Raw genomic sequence first — 18,884 nt, forward strand, 5'->3', positions numbered from 1 at the left:
TTCTTCATACATACAAAGCTTAACTGAATCTTGGTATTACACTAGAGCCTACATTTCGAATACTCTTGAGTTGGGATCTGTCATGCAGCCAGATGATGACAGCTGATTCACAGTGAGATCTAAACATTATTACGCTAATATACAGATATGTACCTTAGCCAGCATAGCAAGATGTTGATTCTGAACGATGGCTGTGCGGTATGTTGCCAAGCCTCCTTCCTCTAAGCTTGGAAACAGGTAGTACAAATGGACACTGAAAGTCAAGAGTAACAGTCACATTAAAATCCAAAAGCTCTCAGTAAGTGGATACATTTAAGAAGTGCTTCCATAGACCATCTTGTTCTCCCAAAATTGGTGACATGCAATACTAAACTTGGCAGATGAAATGATATCCACTTGAGAACACTACCAGTCTTTAAACTGTTTCATCTTACTGTGGCAGTGAGGAAACATACGTTGTCAATAGCTTCTAAACACACTGCTCCAACAAAGATACAGAAATCATATTAGGAGCTTATGCTCAAATGAATGCTGCTTCTCCCATCCCTACTCTTCTGGGTAAAACCTCCATGGCAAGAAATCATACTTTGGGCACCATTCTCATGTCTTCATCCAAATTCTGCCAGAGCAGCATGAGAAACGAGCCTTAGAGAAGCAGCTTCCCTAGTGCAGCAGTAACAGAAGGGGTAACAGTTTCTCCTTCAAAAGTTGTATCTGAGTATTTCTTATTGTGCCCTGAATGTGTGAAACCAACACAACTTCACTATGTCTGGAAGTATAATTCAAAATTGCTCAATGAATCAGTTGCATTTTTCACTGTGTCTGCATTCCTCACTTCCCCTGATGATCTCAGATGAGTGTTTTGACTTCTCAACACTGTTAGGATGCATACACACTGCCGGAATAATACAGTTTGACACAACTTTAAGTGCCATAGCTCAGTGCTATGGAATTCTGGGAATGGTAGTTTTGTGAGACATTTAGCCTTCTGTGTCAGAGGGTTTTGGTGCAACAACAAATTACAACACCTAGAAATCCATAGCATTGAGGCATGGCAGTTAAAGTAGTGGCAAACGTCATTTTTTCTGCAGGGCAAATGCAGTCTTCATTAGCCTAAAGTAGTAAGTTGCTTCTTAAAAGAATAAAACAATCAGAATAGTATAAAGAGAAACAAACAACATTGGTTCACCATGACCATCACTTACACTTTTTTGTTATGTGTCTTCAAGTTGACTTCAAGTTATGTAAATTCTATCATAGAGTTTTCCTGACAAGAGTTGGCATTGTCTTCCTCTAAGGTTGAGAGTGTGTGACCTGCCTAGTGGGTTTCCCTGGCTGAGTGGGAATTCGAACCCCAGTCTTCAGGAGTCCCAAGACAGCACACTGCCTCTCTCACCTATCCTACCCACATATTATTTTTTGGAATTCTAAACAAGCAGATTTGCTAAGTCCTGTTGTGTGTTGTTTTCTGATTAGTTCGAAAGTGAGGTTGATTAAGACAATGATGATGGTGAGCAGCTTTGAAGAAATGCAAACGTGGAACTCCACTGACATATCTGTATCTACTTGAATAATAACAGATCTAGCTCACATCCTACAATTGCTGTCTTGTTCTGAGGATTACAATGAAACTCAGAGGGAACAGGAAGGGAGACAAAGAATGTCTTTGTCCCTGATAATAGAAAAGTCTCAACGCTTGTCCCTGAAAATTCTGGCAGGACTGCATCGCTACTTAGTAGTATGTCCCTCTCACTTCCAAGGCTAAGGGTTGTAGTTAAGGCCAGCTTGAGTTCGTTCACTCCTAGGTATCTGTATAAAGGATGCAGCCACAGGTGAGCTTCCTTTGGAACAAATTGCATAGGATCTAGCCTTTAGGCTGCCAGAACTGTCACTGTGAAGATTCTGTGCAATTTACACAAATTGCATCAGGAAAAGTTATATGCTTGCGGTACCAATTTTCAAGCCTCAAAAGATTGCACATAAAAATGTGCTATGGATGTTTACTGTAAATATAAATACTAAAAAAGCTTGTTTTTGAGCATTAAATAAATCTGCTGTCCTTCAGCACCTATTATTTTAGGGGATGAAAGCCCAGGTATAGATTAATGCGAACAAAACAAAGTAAAAAAGCTGCTCTTCCAAAGTAGCTGTTGGAAGGCAGTGAGGCTATTTTTCTTTTCTTTATCTGTAACATCTTAACACTTTAAGAGCCTCTCTCCAAATAAACGGGCTACTTTTCCCATTACAAGTGGACACACCTGAGATCTGGAAATGGATTTCAAATCTGCCACTGTGGATTTTCTTGATACTGCCTTGTTACAAATGACACTTATCAGGAAAATGGCTGCTGTTTTCACTAGCCTATAAAAAGTCAATTTTATGTTATTTTTTTGTCATTTTTCAATAGTGTTGAAATGAGCCTATGGAGGAAAAATTGAACCAATCTCCTATTAACAGGGAATATTTTAGTGATTTATTTTTTAAAAGTGCAAATATGTGAATGTGGTGGCTTAGTGCCATAAGAAAGACAAGATGCCAAATATGCCTTTATGAAGTCAGGTTTAATGAATAGTAACATGATGCTTGGAGAGGAGAATTTCCCCTCTCACCCAAAGTTTACTTGTAAACACACATCTCGCCTGAGATTATAACCAGAAAGATCAAGGAGTTCCATGACAAGAAGATGACACCTCCTAAAATGATGTATTCCTTTTATTTTCTGGCTGTAAACTTTGAAGAATTTGGCTTCAGACTAGGCGATCTCAAGAGCAGTTATGAGCAACTTTTAAATTACATCTGATGGGACTGAGCCATCAGCTTTTCATCTCACAATATTACATGTTAGGGCCGCAGTATGGCATTAAATTTCAAAAGGCAATGTGGATATGCAACTTTTCAAGTCATCCCTGCAAGGATGTGGGATTACAAAAGAAACATCTCATTCTTTTAAATGGCTCATGAAACGTTATACAGTGGTAAAACATTAATAACAGCCAACATGATGCAGTGGCTTGAATGTTAAGACTGTGACTCTGGAGACCAGGGTTTGATTCCCCACTCAACCATGGAAACCCACTGGGTGACCGTGGACAAGTCTCACATTCTCACTTCCAGAAAACCCCATGTAAGATTCACCTTAGGGTCACCATAAGTCAGAAATGACATGAAGGCACATAACAATCATCACCAATTAATAGGAACAATGGACTAATCAATTATTTCAAGGGCTGCTGTAAAAAAGGAGTGAGGAGGATGAAACCATATATACTGCTCACTGGAAAAAAGGTGGGATATAAATATAACAAATACTAATAAATATATAATTACATCTATTGCTACAATATTATCTACCGATACAAAATAAGTAACATGAATATTGCTTGGGACAGAAGAGAAATGGAAAACCATTCACTAGCAGGAATCAGTAGCCTTACTATCCAAGGCCATCTTCGTCTTTCCCACTCTACTGTTTACCAAGCAACAACAAAGTGGTTCATGGCCACCCCGTTATTCCCCGCTCAGCAGTCTCCACTCAGAAGAGTTAGGAGATATTAAGTTGGAAGAAAGCCCTGGACTGCACACTCTTCCCTCAGCAGCGAGGAAAGACTGCAGGGAAGGCTCACAAGGGAGGCAAAAGGAGAACATGCCACAAAAGACACGCAAAGCCAGGACTTCTACAACTGGTACAGCTCTCCCAGAGCAAAAATCAAACCCCTAGGAGATGCGTCGGCCAGAGAAATATTCCAAAGTGAGGAGGTCTTTGGCAGAGAAGGATAAAGACCTTGTAAAACCACAAATCCATGATTCCATAGGATGGAGCTATAGCAATTAAAGTGGTATCAAACTGCATTACTTCTACAGTGCAGATGCAGCCTAAGATAATAGAAGAGTTTGTCTGCATAAATAAATACATTTCATCTCAAGTTCTCCATATAAAGAAAATACCAGCGTACACATACACAATGCCAACCGTGCTGAAAAACCAATGTTTTGGCATACCCATGGATGCTCATCATGGCATCATCTCATAGTAGGTTTCCTTGGTCCTCCTTGTGGAAAGACCCACAAAAACATGTCACATGTTTTCTGAAGATGCCAGCCACAGATGCTGGAGAAAGGTCAGGAATAAACTCTTGTAGAACATGGCCACAGAGCCCGAAAAACCCACAAAAAACATGTCACGTGCTTTGTATTAGTAAAGACTGCCAAGGGAAGGAGATTGGGAAGCTGCTGCTTTTGCTGACACTCCCAGATCTCCCAATACATTGTTCTTGTCTATGTTCAACTGCTGAATAATCTCTAGTCTACTGGTAACTCACTTTTACAGAAATTGTGTGGCAATGGAGAGTGTTAGGGATGTAAAGAATACAGTACCATCCTTGATGAAAAAAGGGTGTCTTGACATACTGTGACACACTGTTGAAAGAAATAGTCAACCAGTGCAAGGCTTTTTTTTTTTTTTTTTGGGGGGGGGGCAGGAAATGCCAGCATATTGGCATTTCCTTTGCCAAATTTTTACCCCACAGAAAACAGTGCAATTTGCACCTTGCTTACTCTTTTCTGGATGAGATATTGTTTTTGTTGCAAAAGCAAGGTACTTCCAGAATGGTTTTGTTTTTTTTTAAAAATGCAAACACCACCACAACCCTGTCATAACATTGTCTTAGAGTGGAGGAAACCCTTTGGTTCTTCTCAACAAAAATGAAATAAAAATGATTTAAATTCCTAATGAATACTCCCCATCTAAGACTTCAATGCAAAATGCATGAGCAGAAATACATCCGATGAAAGCAAACAGCACAATAAAGCAACTTCTCCCTGCATATTTGCTTCCACTTAAAACACTGTTCTGGGAATAAACTATTCTTCATTGGTAAAATTCGTCACTTCAAATCTCTGCTTGGAAGTGGGTTTTTAATTTCTGAATTCTACCTTTTCACTGACTCCTTACTATGGATAGAAATCATCACCCACAGTGGGAGATCTTGAACATGGGCTTGTGTGTGCTCTCCTCCCTTCCAGTATGTGGCAGAGCAGAGGAATGAAACTATTTGCTTACAGTTTTAAAGCAATCATACTACCCTTGGAAAACTCTGGAACAAGGCAGGATCATAAATGACAGTTTTGTTCTGAATTCTTTCAGTTCCATCTAGAGTTTCAACATTCAGATGATGCAGGGAATGTTGTTATTATTGTGTACCTTCAAGTTGTTTCTGACTTATGGTGACACTAAGGCAGAACTATCAGGGGGTTTTCTTGGCAAGTTTCTTCAGAGGAGGTTTGCCACTGTCATCCTCTGAGGCTGAGAGACTGTGACTTGCCCAAGATCATCTCCATGACTGAGCAGGGATTCAAACCCTGCACTGCAGAGTCAGAGTCCAATGCTCAAACCACTATACCATCCTGGTTCTCATAGAGAATATTAGTTAGTTAAAAATTCAAAGTGAAGTTTTCACTCTCACCTGGCACTGAAAAGAAGGAAAGAAAAGGCCCATCATAGCTCATATATGTAATGCCAAAACTTGATTTAAAACAGTGGTGGGTAAAACATGACTTGTGGGTGGATGGGTTGTGTCCAAATATAGAAATGAATGGAAGTAACCAGAAGTTTTGGAAAAAAAGCTTTCCCAAGTTTAAATGTGTTCAAGGAGTCCTAAAATGACTTCAACTGGCTAAATGTACCATCTAGAGGATTTGGGGTCTGGGAATGATTGGCCAATTTTAGATGAAAGATATGGGTAGAGCTCAAGCCTTGGAGAGGAAGCTGATGTGGTCCTTCATTCCTGCAGGTTGTCCACTAATTGGTTTATAGTGATGTCCAAACTGCCTACTTCTGCACTTCTGTAGGAATTCTGTGCAAGTCCTTATATAGGAATTCAACCCTCTCAATACTTTCTACAGCAAACATTCAGGCCATATCTGGAAGATGGAGTGGCATATTGTTTGATTTCAGCTATTATGGCAATTAACAGGATCATCCTGGCAAGATTCCAGCATGGTCAACTATAGAATAGAAAATTTAAAATCCATCTGGATTTATGCCCTAAACATGAGATCCAGATTTGAATGTGCTTGTTGCATTAGGAAAATTATCTATATGTCTTTTTAAATAAGCAACAGCAGATGTTTATGTAGCCTCTTTGACCAAACACTGGCACTTCATTTTCAAAAAAAGTGATTTGGAGGCAAGCAACTCTCTAAGGCAAGCCTGCACAGCTTGGCCATAAGTAGGGGCCAAAATTAAAATGGGCTAAACTTCTTTGGGCTGCAAATAGGTCTTAATTAAATATTTATTAATTAATAATAATTAATAATATTAATATTAATTCCATCCTCCTCCTGCTCTGCCCAGCCCTTTCCTTAGGAGAAAGCCAGGCAGCAGAGGAGCCTTGTCCGTCCTTCTCCTCCTATGCACAGACCTCTCCTTGGAAAAGGCCAAGCTATGGAGGAGCCTTGAGGGGCAAATGTTTGCGTCTCTTCCTCCTCCATCACCTGGCCTTCTCAGGAGAAAGTCAGGTAGAGGAGGAGCCTTGTAGGAGAGCTGGGCAATGGAAGACCCTTAACGTTGTTCTACATCTTCGTGGGCCACCTGACATCCTTCGGCAGGCTGCATGCAGTTCCCGGGCCGTATGTTGTGCAGGCCTGCTCTAAGGGCTTCCACACATCTGTTAAGCAGGAATAAAAGTGATCTAGCTCCCACAGATATAAAACAGTCATTACATTACATAATGTTTGGCACATTAGAAGTGATGCATAAATGTGTGTATGTGGGTCGTGTTAAAAGCCAGAGGTCTTGTGTGTTTGTTATTTGAACAATAACAAAATAAAATCAGGTGGTAGAATGTACCATCATTCAACCATTAGATACCTTGATATGTAGTGGATTTTATTAATGAGCTAGGCATGATTTGTCATAGAACATACATTCGGCTTGAACTTGATACGTACCTAGTTAAAAATTCAACCACTGCATCTCCCAAAAATTCCAAACGTTCATTGTGGTTAATCCTGCAAACAAAGACAAAAATGGTTAGATGTGACTCTGATACACATCAGTAACTAGTGGAACGAGGAAGGGAAAATCCAGCTGCTGGTCAATTCCTTGGGCAATAAGCAGAAAGACTTAGACTCCTGCTGTCTTCCTTCTTTAACACTGCCTCAGATGCATGACAGTGAATATTTGCGTTTCATCTGCACAGCACTAAAACCACAGGCAGCCTGAAAGGTAATAAGGCTGATCATCATTTGGTGTCAACTTATTAACAAAAAGGGGGGAAATAATGATGTGCAATGGCATGCTGAGACCAGCTTTTCCATGTGTTGCCTCGTTGCCTTTACTCCTGATGATTTAAAGGAAATGCCTCCTCCTAGACCATATACACACTCTTTGCACTGTGCCTGCGGGAAGAAAAGAAAGCATATAGTGCAAAGTTTACACCCACTATTTCTTTCAATATTGTTACCTTCTCTATCTTTTCTTGCAGTCTTAGGGGCGAAATACATGGCGGGTAAGGAGCAGCTTCCCACTGTCCCTTTGCTCACTGGGTTGGGGCCGCAGCAACCGCACACCACACCTCTAGTCCAGCCTTTTCCCAGGGCAAAAAGGAGCAGCAGAAAGCCACTACTTTTTGTACTGGGGAAAAGGCACCTTTGCTGCCATGGCAGCATTTTTTTCAGTGTTTCTTTGGTGCAGTGTGTATAAACGCTGCACTGCTGAAACGTCATGAATCTGACGTACGTGCTGTCAGCCATGCGGCTTCCCGGCGAACTGGGGGCATGCCCCCAGTCCTCTGGGAAGCCAGCCCTTTTTGACCATCTGTTTCATCCCTAAGTTTGCATGTACATGATAGAAGGGGAGTCACTGCTCAGGGTGAGAGCACACACATTTCATGGAAAGGTCCCCAGTTTCAATCACAAACATTTCCAAGTTGGACTAGGACAGATTCTTATCTAAGAGCAGCTGGGTGTAATAGTGAGCTTGCTGGACCTTCAGTCTAATTTGGTCTAAGACTGCTGTAAATGTTTTGGCCTTTTGCTAGCAATGTCTTGTGTGTATGCCTGATGTGGGAGATGGAAGCTAGGTTAAAAACATGTAAAGGTCAAGAGACCTCTATCCAGGATGTGGTGCACTCCATAAACAGGCAATAAAGGACAACATTTGTTGAGATGCATCACAAGTATCACAGATAGGGAATGAGGAGGGGATGTTACAAATGCATATGCTCCTCCATTGTAAGATTCCTTTGGTGAGCTATGAAAGGGAAAGAGACATTATTATGGCTTGAGCTAATTTAGAAAAATGTTTGCATCTCTTTAGAATTGTGTGCCTTAGTTTTATAGACTTTCCTCCAGAAAAACAAGCTGGTCACAATCATCATGTCATATTGCTCTTTGGCAAGTAAGGGTTAAGAAAGGATGACTGAGTTGTTTACATGGAAGGAGTCTATAAGAAGGCTAGTTTTGATGCTGGGCCTAGAAAATCACTGGCTAAGAAAGTTAGTTGGATGGAAAGTTATCTCAGCACATACACAAATTATGCATGATTGGGCAACTTTTAGGATGCTACATTAGAGTGTATGAGTACAGAGCTGTCATACTGTTCAGCTCCTGGTCTGTCACAGTGGGAGACAAAGGTGCATTTATTTTAAATAAATTTAGTTTAAATTTCCTTCAGTAGATGAGGGGTGGCTCACCAGAAACCTGAACCCAAGCCTCCAGTACCCATAATAATACAGGATCAGATCTGCCATTAAGTGGGGTGTGGTGCTTGCCTCAAGTGGGCAGCAAATGGCATGCATGCAGACATGCACACACAAACACACAGAGAAGGGTCTGCAATGATGCTCCAGAGGAATTCATGTTTTCTATAAATAACTAGACATTCAACCCAGATATTTTAAAACAGCTTCACCTAAAGAGGTATGAGAAATATCCCTAATTGCTGTTTCTTTTCTGTTTTTTATTGACAAAGGGTGGGGAGGAGGTTGGAAAAAAACCTGTTTCAAGGAAGCTTTTTTTTTTTGTGATTAGGGTCCTTTTTCTGCTCCCAGCCAATGTAATACATTGGGACAAAAAGACCTGCTGCCAATTTGCAGTAAACCATGATGTCAGGAGACAAAATTACTCTGGTTCTCAGTAGCCTAGCCCCAGGGAGAGAAGCACATTAGAAACCTTAGTGATTCCAGGAAGTACAAGCCTACATTAAACCCTTCATGTACAATGGAATTCTCATTAGAGTGAAACAATCTACCCACAACTCACTCAAAGCAAGTTGCTTTTGTTTTGCTTTTTACTCCTTTTAGATAAGGATTGTGCCAATGCTTTGCTTCATCCTTTACCCTGAACATCTCTTTTGTAAAATGAGTAAACCTCTTGAAAAGGAGAAAGAGAGCAAATTCATTGATCTCCAAACCAAATATCTATTACACTCTCCAAAAGTGATCTCTGCTGCTGAGTGCTTGAAGTATTGTAGTTAAAAGGGGACCACAGAGAAACAAGAGGGATGTTTTATCATACATAGGTAGGGTTGCCATAAGTGAGGACCTCCAAACCGGGACAAATGTAGGACAAATGCAGGACAACATTTTCAAATGTAGGACACATTTTAAAAAAATGGAGGACACGCAAAAAATGGAGGCTTTTTTAGAAATGTTAATATAAATCCATGTTTCTTAGGCATGATCAAAATGGAGGACATTTTGACATTATTCGTAGACAGATCACGGAAATGTACTTCCTTTTCTGGCCACCCCCCTCTCCCCATTCCAAACAGCACATTTGAGCATTGAACATGGCTTTATTTTAACATTGCCTCTTGCATATTTCAGAGGCTTATTCCACAACCAAACCCTTTGGTCAAGGGACTTTGGTTTTTCTTCATTTTGACTTGTTTTGTCCGTATTCCTCCCCACTAAATAAAGGAGACATGAAATGGAGTTAATGGGTACAAGTAGTTAAACAAAAAAGTCTTGTGAGACTCTGTAGGCAAGAGGTGCACCATGTTAAGAACTGCATTAAGCACACTTAGGCTGCTGCCACACTGCTTTCACTCTCATCACTCCATCCTATGGAATCCTGGGATTTGTAGTTTGTTGTGGTGCCAAGGCTGGGCTTTGAAATCTCAGGCATAAGAGAGGCAAAAGGCTTGGGCTGCATCTACACTGGAGAAATAATCTGGTTTCAGACCACTTTAACTGTCTTGCCTGAATGCTATGGAATTCTGGGAATGGTGGTTTGTTCCAGCACCACAGCAGAATGGCAGTTAACCCCTGGAAAGCTCTCTGACCAAGGTGACCAATGCCCTCACCCCAAAATGTAGGGCACCCAAGCAAAAAAATGTAGGACATGGCCAAAAATAAAAGCTAAAAACACCCATGTACTTATAAATCCATGCTTCTTAGCCATGATCCAAATGGAGGACCTTTTGAAATTTGACCGAAGAGGACATGTCCTGGAAAAGGAGGAGGATGCCTGGCCACCTTGTCTCTGGTCCAAAATACACTGCTGAAATAAAACATAGCTGGACTGAAATGCCCAGAGTTCCTCACCAAAGCTGCATCCACACTGAGGAAATAATCCAGTTTGAGAGTGACTTAACTGTCCTGGGTTAGTGCTGGGGAATGCTGGGAATTGTAGTACACTGTGGCCCCAGAGCTATCTCTGACAGGGAGTCACAATGTAGTGTGAACTGCAGTGCCCAGAACTCCTCCCCAGGTGCATCCACACTCAGGAAATGGTCCAGTTTGAGACTGCTCAGTGCTGGGGAATCCTGGGAATTGTAGTCTATTGTGGCCTCAGAGCCATGACTGACAGAGAAGTCTCAATGTCTCCCAAACACTAGCATTCCCAGGATTCCCTAGCACTGAGTTAAAGCAGTCTCAAAGTGGGTTATTATTATTCCTGCAGTGTGTGTGAGAGATATAAAAGCTAGGGACTGGATTCATTTGGAGGATCTCTGTGTCCAAAACACACTGCTTGGACTGCCAGGGCTCAGTGCTATGGAATCCTGGAAATTGTAGTTTATTGTGGCACCAGAGCTCTCTGACAGAGAAGGCCAAATGCCTCACAGACCCCAGAATTCCAGAGCATTGAGCTTTGGCAGTTAAAGGGGTCTCAAAGTGCAGAGGGGGGGGGGGGGGAGAGAAAAGCCAGGGAGAGTGAATGAGCTCTGAGAGGAGGAGGAGGAGGAGGAGGAGGAGGAGGAGGGAGGGAGCCAAGGGAAGTGGCCAGGACCACCAGAGGAGCCCCTGCTTTTTCTCATCATCGCAGCCTTCTCACTGCTGGCAAGAGGCTCTGCCCCCAGCCAGGCAACGCCTCCATTCAGTCTCCTTTTGTCAAGAGCTCTGGTGCCACAAGAAACTACAATTCCCAGAATCCCATAGCACTGAGCCATGGATGTTTAAGGGGGGGGGTCAAACTATTTCTGCAGCCTTTGCTACCCCAAAGCCTTCTATTATTTACCAGCAACTTGCAAGGCAAAATCTCTTCCTTCCAAGCCCTTGAAAACCAACCCAAGGGGAGGGCTGATTGCTTCTTTCCCATTGGTCAGCTTTGGGAGAAATTTGCATATTACAAGTCAAGGTGTTTAGGGCCTCAAAAATGACCCTGTGATAAAGAATTACAACAATACTGAGTGCTAGACATTTAAAAGATGAGGAGGCATTTAGACTCCCAGTGAAACAGGAACGACTGATGGCCTTTTTTTCTTTGCTCACTGTAACCTGAAAGTAATGCCTTTTGCAGGGTATATATACCAAGTGGGCTGGCAATAGCTCTGAGTGGCAGATGTCTTGAAGACCTGCTCTCTAGGCTTAAGTCAGGCAGGGAGGCGGGGAGGGTGGCACACAGCCATGGGGAGGGCTGGAGCTGCCTCCGGGGCCTTGCTGGGGGGGGGAGGTCCCGGGGGAGGGGCCAAACTGGGGTGGGACTGTGTGGCCCCGCCCCAAACCGGGAAAGTCCCGCCCCCAGGCGGGATATGGCAAGCCTATACATAGGGAACCTCAGTATTTGCTGAAGAGTGAAATACTGAATAGCTGCTTGTCTGATGATGGGAGATGGAGAAAGGAATGGAATAAAGTATGCCAGTCGATGGAATAACCAGTTACCCCACCCCATCTCACTGCAACACCTGTACATTTTTAATTTTTTTCTAAAAAAATCTTTTGAAGGTACCATTTATATAAGCACAAATCTCTTCTTACAGAAAGTAAGAAACAGAAAGGCAATTACAAATCTCAGAAGTACAGCTTTTCCAGTCGAATTAATTAAGAATGGGAAAAGGGAAGGGAAATGAATAATTGATCAGACTAGATTGTTCTTACCCACTGGGAAGAGGGTGTAGTTCCCCCCCCCCATAATCTTATGTAAAACAACAGCAACAACAAAACTTGTAATCTGTTTTACATTGCTGTAATTACACAACGTCTCAAGATAAATGCCAAGATTGGTACAGCACCAGTTAAGCTGAAACTGATTTGTGAAATAGCATGAGGGAAGACAAGAGAAAAGGCCTGCCCCTTCATCCCTATAAGTCCTTGAAAAAGTTTCATTATATGGCCCCTTTTGGATGGCTACATTTTCCCCAAACATAGAGTTCCTTAGGATAAGACCAGAGCCTGAAAAAGGGATAATCACGGGAACACAGAGTTCAAAGGGATGGCAAGGATTATCCACTTCAGCTCTCTGCCATGCAGGAACGTACAACCTAGGCACTCCTCAAAGATGCCCATCCAACCTTTGCTTAAAGAGTTCCAAAGAAGGAAAGTCCACGAACCTCCAACCAATGTATTCTATTGTCAAAAAATTCTTACAGTCAAGAGACTTTTTAAACAAGTATAAATCCCAACATTGTTTCTAGTCAGGAAGGCCAATATGGGAAACTGTGGTCCAAAAAAGTGACAGTTCCAAAACCTGGGCAGAACGTAGTGGATAAACACCTGCTCTGAAGGCAGAAGCTTCAAGAAACTTAGGTGGAAAGCAACAGACACAACCCAAAGAATCTTTGACTGAATGGTGGCATAACAGTATTTCAATTTATAAATAAAGACCTTCCCAAAAGAACTTGAAGACATACCACCATGCCAGCAGACCATAGGGGATCCTATGGATCACAGAATCATAGAAACACAGAGTTGGAAGAGGCCCCATGGACCTTTGAATACAATCCCTTGCTCAATGCAGAATCTCCAGTTACAGCATCCGCAGCAGGTAGTTGTTCAAACTCTTTTTGAAGGCATCCATAGAAGGAGATTCCCACTAACTACTCTCTAGGCAATTGGTTTCAATGCCGAACTACTCTTACTATCAAGAAATTCCTTCTAATGTTCCATTGAAATCTACCCTCTCATAACTTTAAAACATTAGACCTTATGCCTACGCTCTGAGCAGCAGAGAATAAGTCTGCACCCTCCTCTAACAGACTTGAGATATTTAAAGGTGTCATTCTCTTAGCCACCCAAGTGTCGGTATCTTAGCCACCCAAGTGAAAAATTTGGGATTTTGGAACATTTCCATTTTGGAATTCCAGAAAAGGGAGACTCAGCCTATAACAGAGACAGTCCTGCTTCACACATTGCCTATAGTCTACAGGGGATGTGGTCTTAGGGAGTTACTGACCCAGAATCTTCTGCTGGTAGATTCTAACCCTCTCTGAGCAGGATTCAGGTTCTGAAGCAACAAGGCCCCTTCTATGCCCATTTCATGGGAAAGCTAACCCTTCTGAATTTTGTAGACAAGGGTACCAAAGCCACCCCCGCAACTACAAATCTGGAACATCCATACAAAATGTTGTATATTTAAGTGCCTAATTCTTCTCTCTTGCATGAGGTAGAAGAATGAAGAAATTGGGTCACCAAGCCCATTGGGACTCTTAATGGAACATCCATTCACAGAATTTGCAATATACATAGATTAAAGGAGGGACACCCAGAAATACTCCTTCATCATGCAATGAGTTTAAGTGTAAAGAGTTTAAGTGCCAATATCAATGCAACATTATCTACTGGAAGCTGCAAACACATTACCCCAACTTCTAATGAACTTCATGCTGGTCATATGAACAAGTTGTTGTTGTTGTTACTTTTACTAGAGGAAAAGGGACTTATCTAATTTACCAGGGCAAAACTGGTAAATTTACCAGCACAGAAGGAGGGAGGCAATTTCAGTGCAATAACTGGGGTCGTGGTGATGCTGTGTTTTCTGCCACCCAAGACTGTGTTTTCAATACACAGGTTTAGTGCACATATAGTTCCTTGCATAGTATGCATTGCAAATCACGGGGCAAGTTCAGAAGCACACAGTATTTCTCAGGTCTCATCCATCCTCTTTCCCCTGCTGATTCTAAGAATGGTTAAATATAACCACAAACCCACAGTTTACAAGCCCACTATCAAACTCTGGTTTCACATACCAGTTAAAATAGATTCACACAGATGCTGACCTAACATAAAATCATATTTAAAGCTACGAGGCACAGGGAGAATGTATGTAGTAAATAAATGCAAGCAACACATGTTTTTAAACAAACAAAGGCAGGAAAAATATTCATTGTTGTGATTGTCTTAACAGCAAGCCATGGTTTGCAGAGAACCACATTTACTTTTATCTCTGGGGCAATTCATAATTCCTCAGTCTTTCACATTACAGTATCTTGCTGCATTGCAGTCTTAAGCATTCTCTGGACCAAAGCATCCATAGACCCATACTGTGATTTCAATTCCACCACCATCATGAATGTGCAGTCCACCCTTGACCACAGATATATACACACAAGTAACACATTAAGTTATTTCTGTACCTTGAAGGCGTTGGATCATCTTGTCCAAGACGTGACATAATATTGATCAAGGTATTTATGCCTGGGAAATACAAACAATATTAAAAATCAACCAAATGTGAACTGATCTATTGAACGACTTCCATTCTACACTGAACTTTTTTCCATTACAATCCATTATACCTCGCTGTTGTCCAAGATACAGCTGGCTTATCAAATTTATGACCTAGCTTGATATCACCACTGCTATTCAGTGCCTCTGCTCTCGGCCATGTCTGTGGAGCTATGGAACAACTATCTGGCTACAGTTTTCCTATCTCAGTCCTGCCGTTATTCACCTTTTCTAGGTTCTTTTTTATTTATTTTTATTTTTCTGTGCAATGTCTTTATTAAATTATTTTAACATATATACAATGTTGCATATGCCCCATTCCCTGCTCTCCCCTCCCCCACGATTTGAAAGAGTTTAGGATCAATACATTGTTTGCAATTAATACCTAACATTCGATACATGGGATTCAATTACATTATTGACTTCATTGTACTCCCTATTCCCTTTAACCTTCTCAAGCAGGATTTCTCAACCCAAATTCCAAGCATCTACTTTCCTTTCTCCAGTATATTTTAATCTTCTAATAATATCAAAAAACAGGTTATCTGCCAAATACTTATCTACTTTGGCAAAGTTCCAGTTTTTACTTTCTTTTCATCCTGATGCTATCACATTACATTATTCTTCAAATTTAAAGTTATACAATTCTCTTTGCTCAAATGAACATCCTTGCCTATAATTTTATTAATCTCTTTTATCACTTCACCCCAAAACTCCTGAAGACACGGACAATCCCACCACATATGCATGTAAAAACCCTTGGACCCACCGCAGTGCTAACATTTAGCTGATAGATTTTTATTGAAAAGTGCTAATTGAGAAGGGGTCCTGTACCATCACCTTATTAATTTCATCTGTTGCTCTTTTATTCTAGTGTGCTTGTTTCTCTTAACCTCTTGTATCCACAATTGTATATCTTTGCTTGTTAAATTTAGATATCTTTCCCAAACTCCTTTTAAAATGTCTATGATTTTAAACTGATGCGCTAATATTACTCTATATATAAATCCAAAAATACCTTTGCCTTCAATTAACATCTTTTTGATGATCTTCTCCAATGGTGTTACATTATTTTCCCTCATATTTTAACTACTAGTATATACTTTAACAGTTGAAGTCCAAGAACTCTGCCTACTCAGCTAGCCTCCTCTTCGTCAAAGGGATTCAGATCAAGAGAAAACAGCATGTGAAACACTGTCCATGTTTTTAATCATGGTATCATCAGGAAGGATACTACAAATACCTTTTTTCCTCATATGCATGTGATGGACTTTTCTGTCTCCATATTTGGGTTGCCGGATCCCACAGTTTGATAAGGAATTTCTGGCATGGTCTGGATTCATCCCAAAGTTTAAGTGATGACTTGGATGAGTCATTGCAAGCTAAAACATAGAATCCAAAAGTAATAATAAACTCAGAAACATGTCTTGTTCATTCAAATACTGTGATGTTTTAACCAAGACAGCTGCCATGAAATTGCACAAGAAGTTCAGCCAAGCAGAGTATTGTAATGAGCAACTTCAGCACCCAGTTTTGATAACTGGTCAGAATTTTTACCTGTCCTGGGGCTCTACTTCGACAAATGTTTCCAAGGCTCCACACAGCGATTCACAAATTGTTTCAAGTTGAGTCGCATTAATCTCACTCTCATTGGTGTTATACTTTAGGGCCCTTTGAGACACACAGTTGTATTTCCTGCTGTAATACCTGCCTGTGCTTCCAGTAACTTCTGTTTGGGATACTATTGCTGCAACCAGTTGTCTCCTGACACCTGGACCAGAATTTGACTTTTTCAGACTAAATCATCCAGAATCCCCTAGCCAACCTGGCCATGATGAACAGGGGATTGTGTATCAGTAGCCCCAAAATGTAACTTTTCCAGAATCTGGCCTGAACACACCAGTACCATGTGTCCCAATCAGCACATGTTCTGTTATACCTCAGCTTTTCCTCCTCTAATAGCTTTGTCTATCTCTTCTTTTATATATCTCTCTTTCTTCCTCAACCTCTTCTCCCACTCTGAATATTTTACTCTTATTAATTTACTCCCCAATCCACCAGCCCTTAATTATTTTTCTATCTGCGTTTAAAAATATATTTTTTAAAACTCAGTGGTATTTCAGTATTAGTTTGCTTGCATTTTTATACAATAACATTTTGTGTATTTACTCTGTTCCTATCTTTATGTATCTTTACCCATTATCTGCTTTAATTTCCTTGTGAGCCATCTTGGGAAAAAGAGGGGATGTGTACCAAAGGAACAGATAAACAAAATGCAGCACTCACAACAACTTGAAAACAGAGGCTCAAAATCACCCAGTGAGTTTTTGGCTCAGTGTGCTCTTGAACCAGGAGCTGCCTAAAAACACTACAGTATTTTGACATAACATTCCCTCTCTTATGCTCAACTGGCCCATTCTACATGCTCTGTGCCTACTAAGGTTGACCATGAACTTCAAATGCTTTCTGCTACAGAGACTTTCCCTGATTCCTTGACTGTGTTAGTCTCCATCTCAGACACAGGCTTTTCAGAATCCCAGCTCTAGGCTGATACAGATGTATGAAAATATCCATCCTTTCCACCTGTCACAACACAGCTTGGGTCTTTCAAGTACAATCGGCCATCTATATACATCGATTCTGCATCTACGAATTCAACCATCCATGGTTTGCAAATACCCCCCTCCCTGCAAAAATAAAATAAAATAAAATAAAATAATAAATAAAAAGGAAAAGAAGAATTAAAAAAGTAAAAAATAATAATGATTTTGCAATTTTATATGACAGACACCATTTTGTTACTCCATTGTATACAATGGGACTTGAGCATCCATGGAGAGGAGGGTCCTGGAACCAACTCAAGTGGATACCAAGGGCCAACATTATTACAAATGCTATGGAACTCAGTACTGGCTTACCTGCAACAAACACCGGTCTTTAAATATATAGCCAATCAGTTTATCCAAATGCATGAGGCATTGATGGTAACGAATGTGGTGAGTTAGGACAGGAAGCATCATTGCATGCTAGGGACAGAGAGATTGTTATTCATTGTTGTTTTTATTTGCACATTACTTCACATTTACAACACATATTTCAGGCATTCAAAGTGCTTCCCACACATTGGGGTGGGAATCTCAGGCTGTTCAAATGTTTAAAACTACATTTCCAGACAGCCCAGTTACTAGCAAGACACGACAAGAATTTTCAAAGTAGCCATGCTATTTTTTGCAACATAAAAAGAAGGAAGGGAGGAGGAGGGGGAAAAAGGGAATGTAGCACCATCTTCAAGACTAACTGGTTTTTATTTTAGCATGAACTTTCATGGCTATAAACTCACTTCTTATAAAACGTATTTATAAACAGCTCCTACAACTGTATAAATACATGTTGTACCCAAGGATTTAATATCATTCTGTACTGCATTTGAAGAAATGGGTTTATAACTACAGGGGTTGTAGTCCACAATGTTCAGATGGCCAAACTGCCCACACCTGACATACTATTAATCCTGGGATGGAAACTGTGGAGAGAGTGGGACCATTTTTCACTTCTGCTCCTCACCAACAGGCCTCACCACTTGATGTGACCAGAAGGGACAATGCATCACCTCCATTTTATTTTGAGACAATTATTGGTTTTTTCCCACTGTTTTAGTGTTGTGGGGGGAACTGGAGGAAAAATGGCTATTTTGTAGTGGGTTTGAATCATTTTGAGATTTTCGTGGCTGAATTTTTTTTTAAGAAGAATCTCAGGGCTGTACTTTGGGGCCTGGGAAGTGCATGCAGCCCATGCACTTTGTCCACCCCTGCAGTAAACCTGATAAATATCCTGTAAGAGAGTCCACAGCTATAATCCCCATATTATAGACTAGGGTCAAGACCTACAGATCAGTTGCTTATTCCAAGGTCAGCTAGTAATTTGATTGCTAACGGAAACTTTGAAGAGAGGCAGTTCACAATTCATACCTTTAGCTACTTAAATTATACTGTCTCTCAA

General features: G+C 40.9%; 1 protein-coding gene across 3 annotated transcripts in view; it reads right to left on the reverse strand.

The window, feature by feature from the left end:
- The window catches only part of DROSHA (drosha ribonuclease III), a 118,341-nt gene that overhangs the window by 58,730 nt on the left and 40,727 nt on the right, over positions 1-18,884 (reverse strand). For all 3 annotated transcript variants that reach the window (XR_016280552.1, XM_089516589.1, XM_089516591.1), the window contains exons 17-21: positions 17,804-17,911; positions 16,129-16,267; positions 14,795-14,855; positions 6,949-7,008; positions 154-253 (exon numbers count right to left, since the gene is read on the reverse strand). Coding sequence is in view for 2 of the 3 variants with exons in the window: in XM_089516589.1 (XP_089372715.1) it covers positions 154-253; positions 6,949-7,008; positions 14,795-14,855; positions 16,129-16,267; positions 17,804-17,911 (468 nt within the window). In the remaining variant the exon portion in view is untranslated. The remainder of the gene's footprint in view (positions 1-153; positions 254-6,948; positions 7,009-14,794; positions 14,856-16,128; positions 16,268-17,803; positions 17,912-18,884) is intronic.

This window comes from Sceloporus occidentalis, unplaced genomic scaffold (assembly GCF_023333645.1).
Source record: "Sceloporus occidentalis isolate IW3139 unplaced genomic scaffold, rSceOcc1.0.p SCAF_3, whole genome shotgun sequence".
NCBI classification, from domain to species: Eukaryota; Metazoa; Chordata; class Lepidosauria; order Squamata; family Phrynosomatidae; genus Sceloporus; species Sceloporus occidentalis.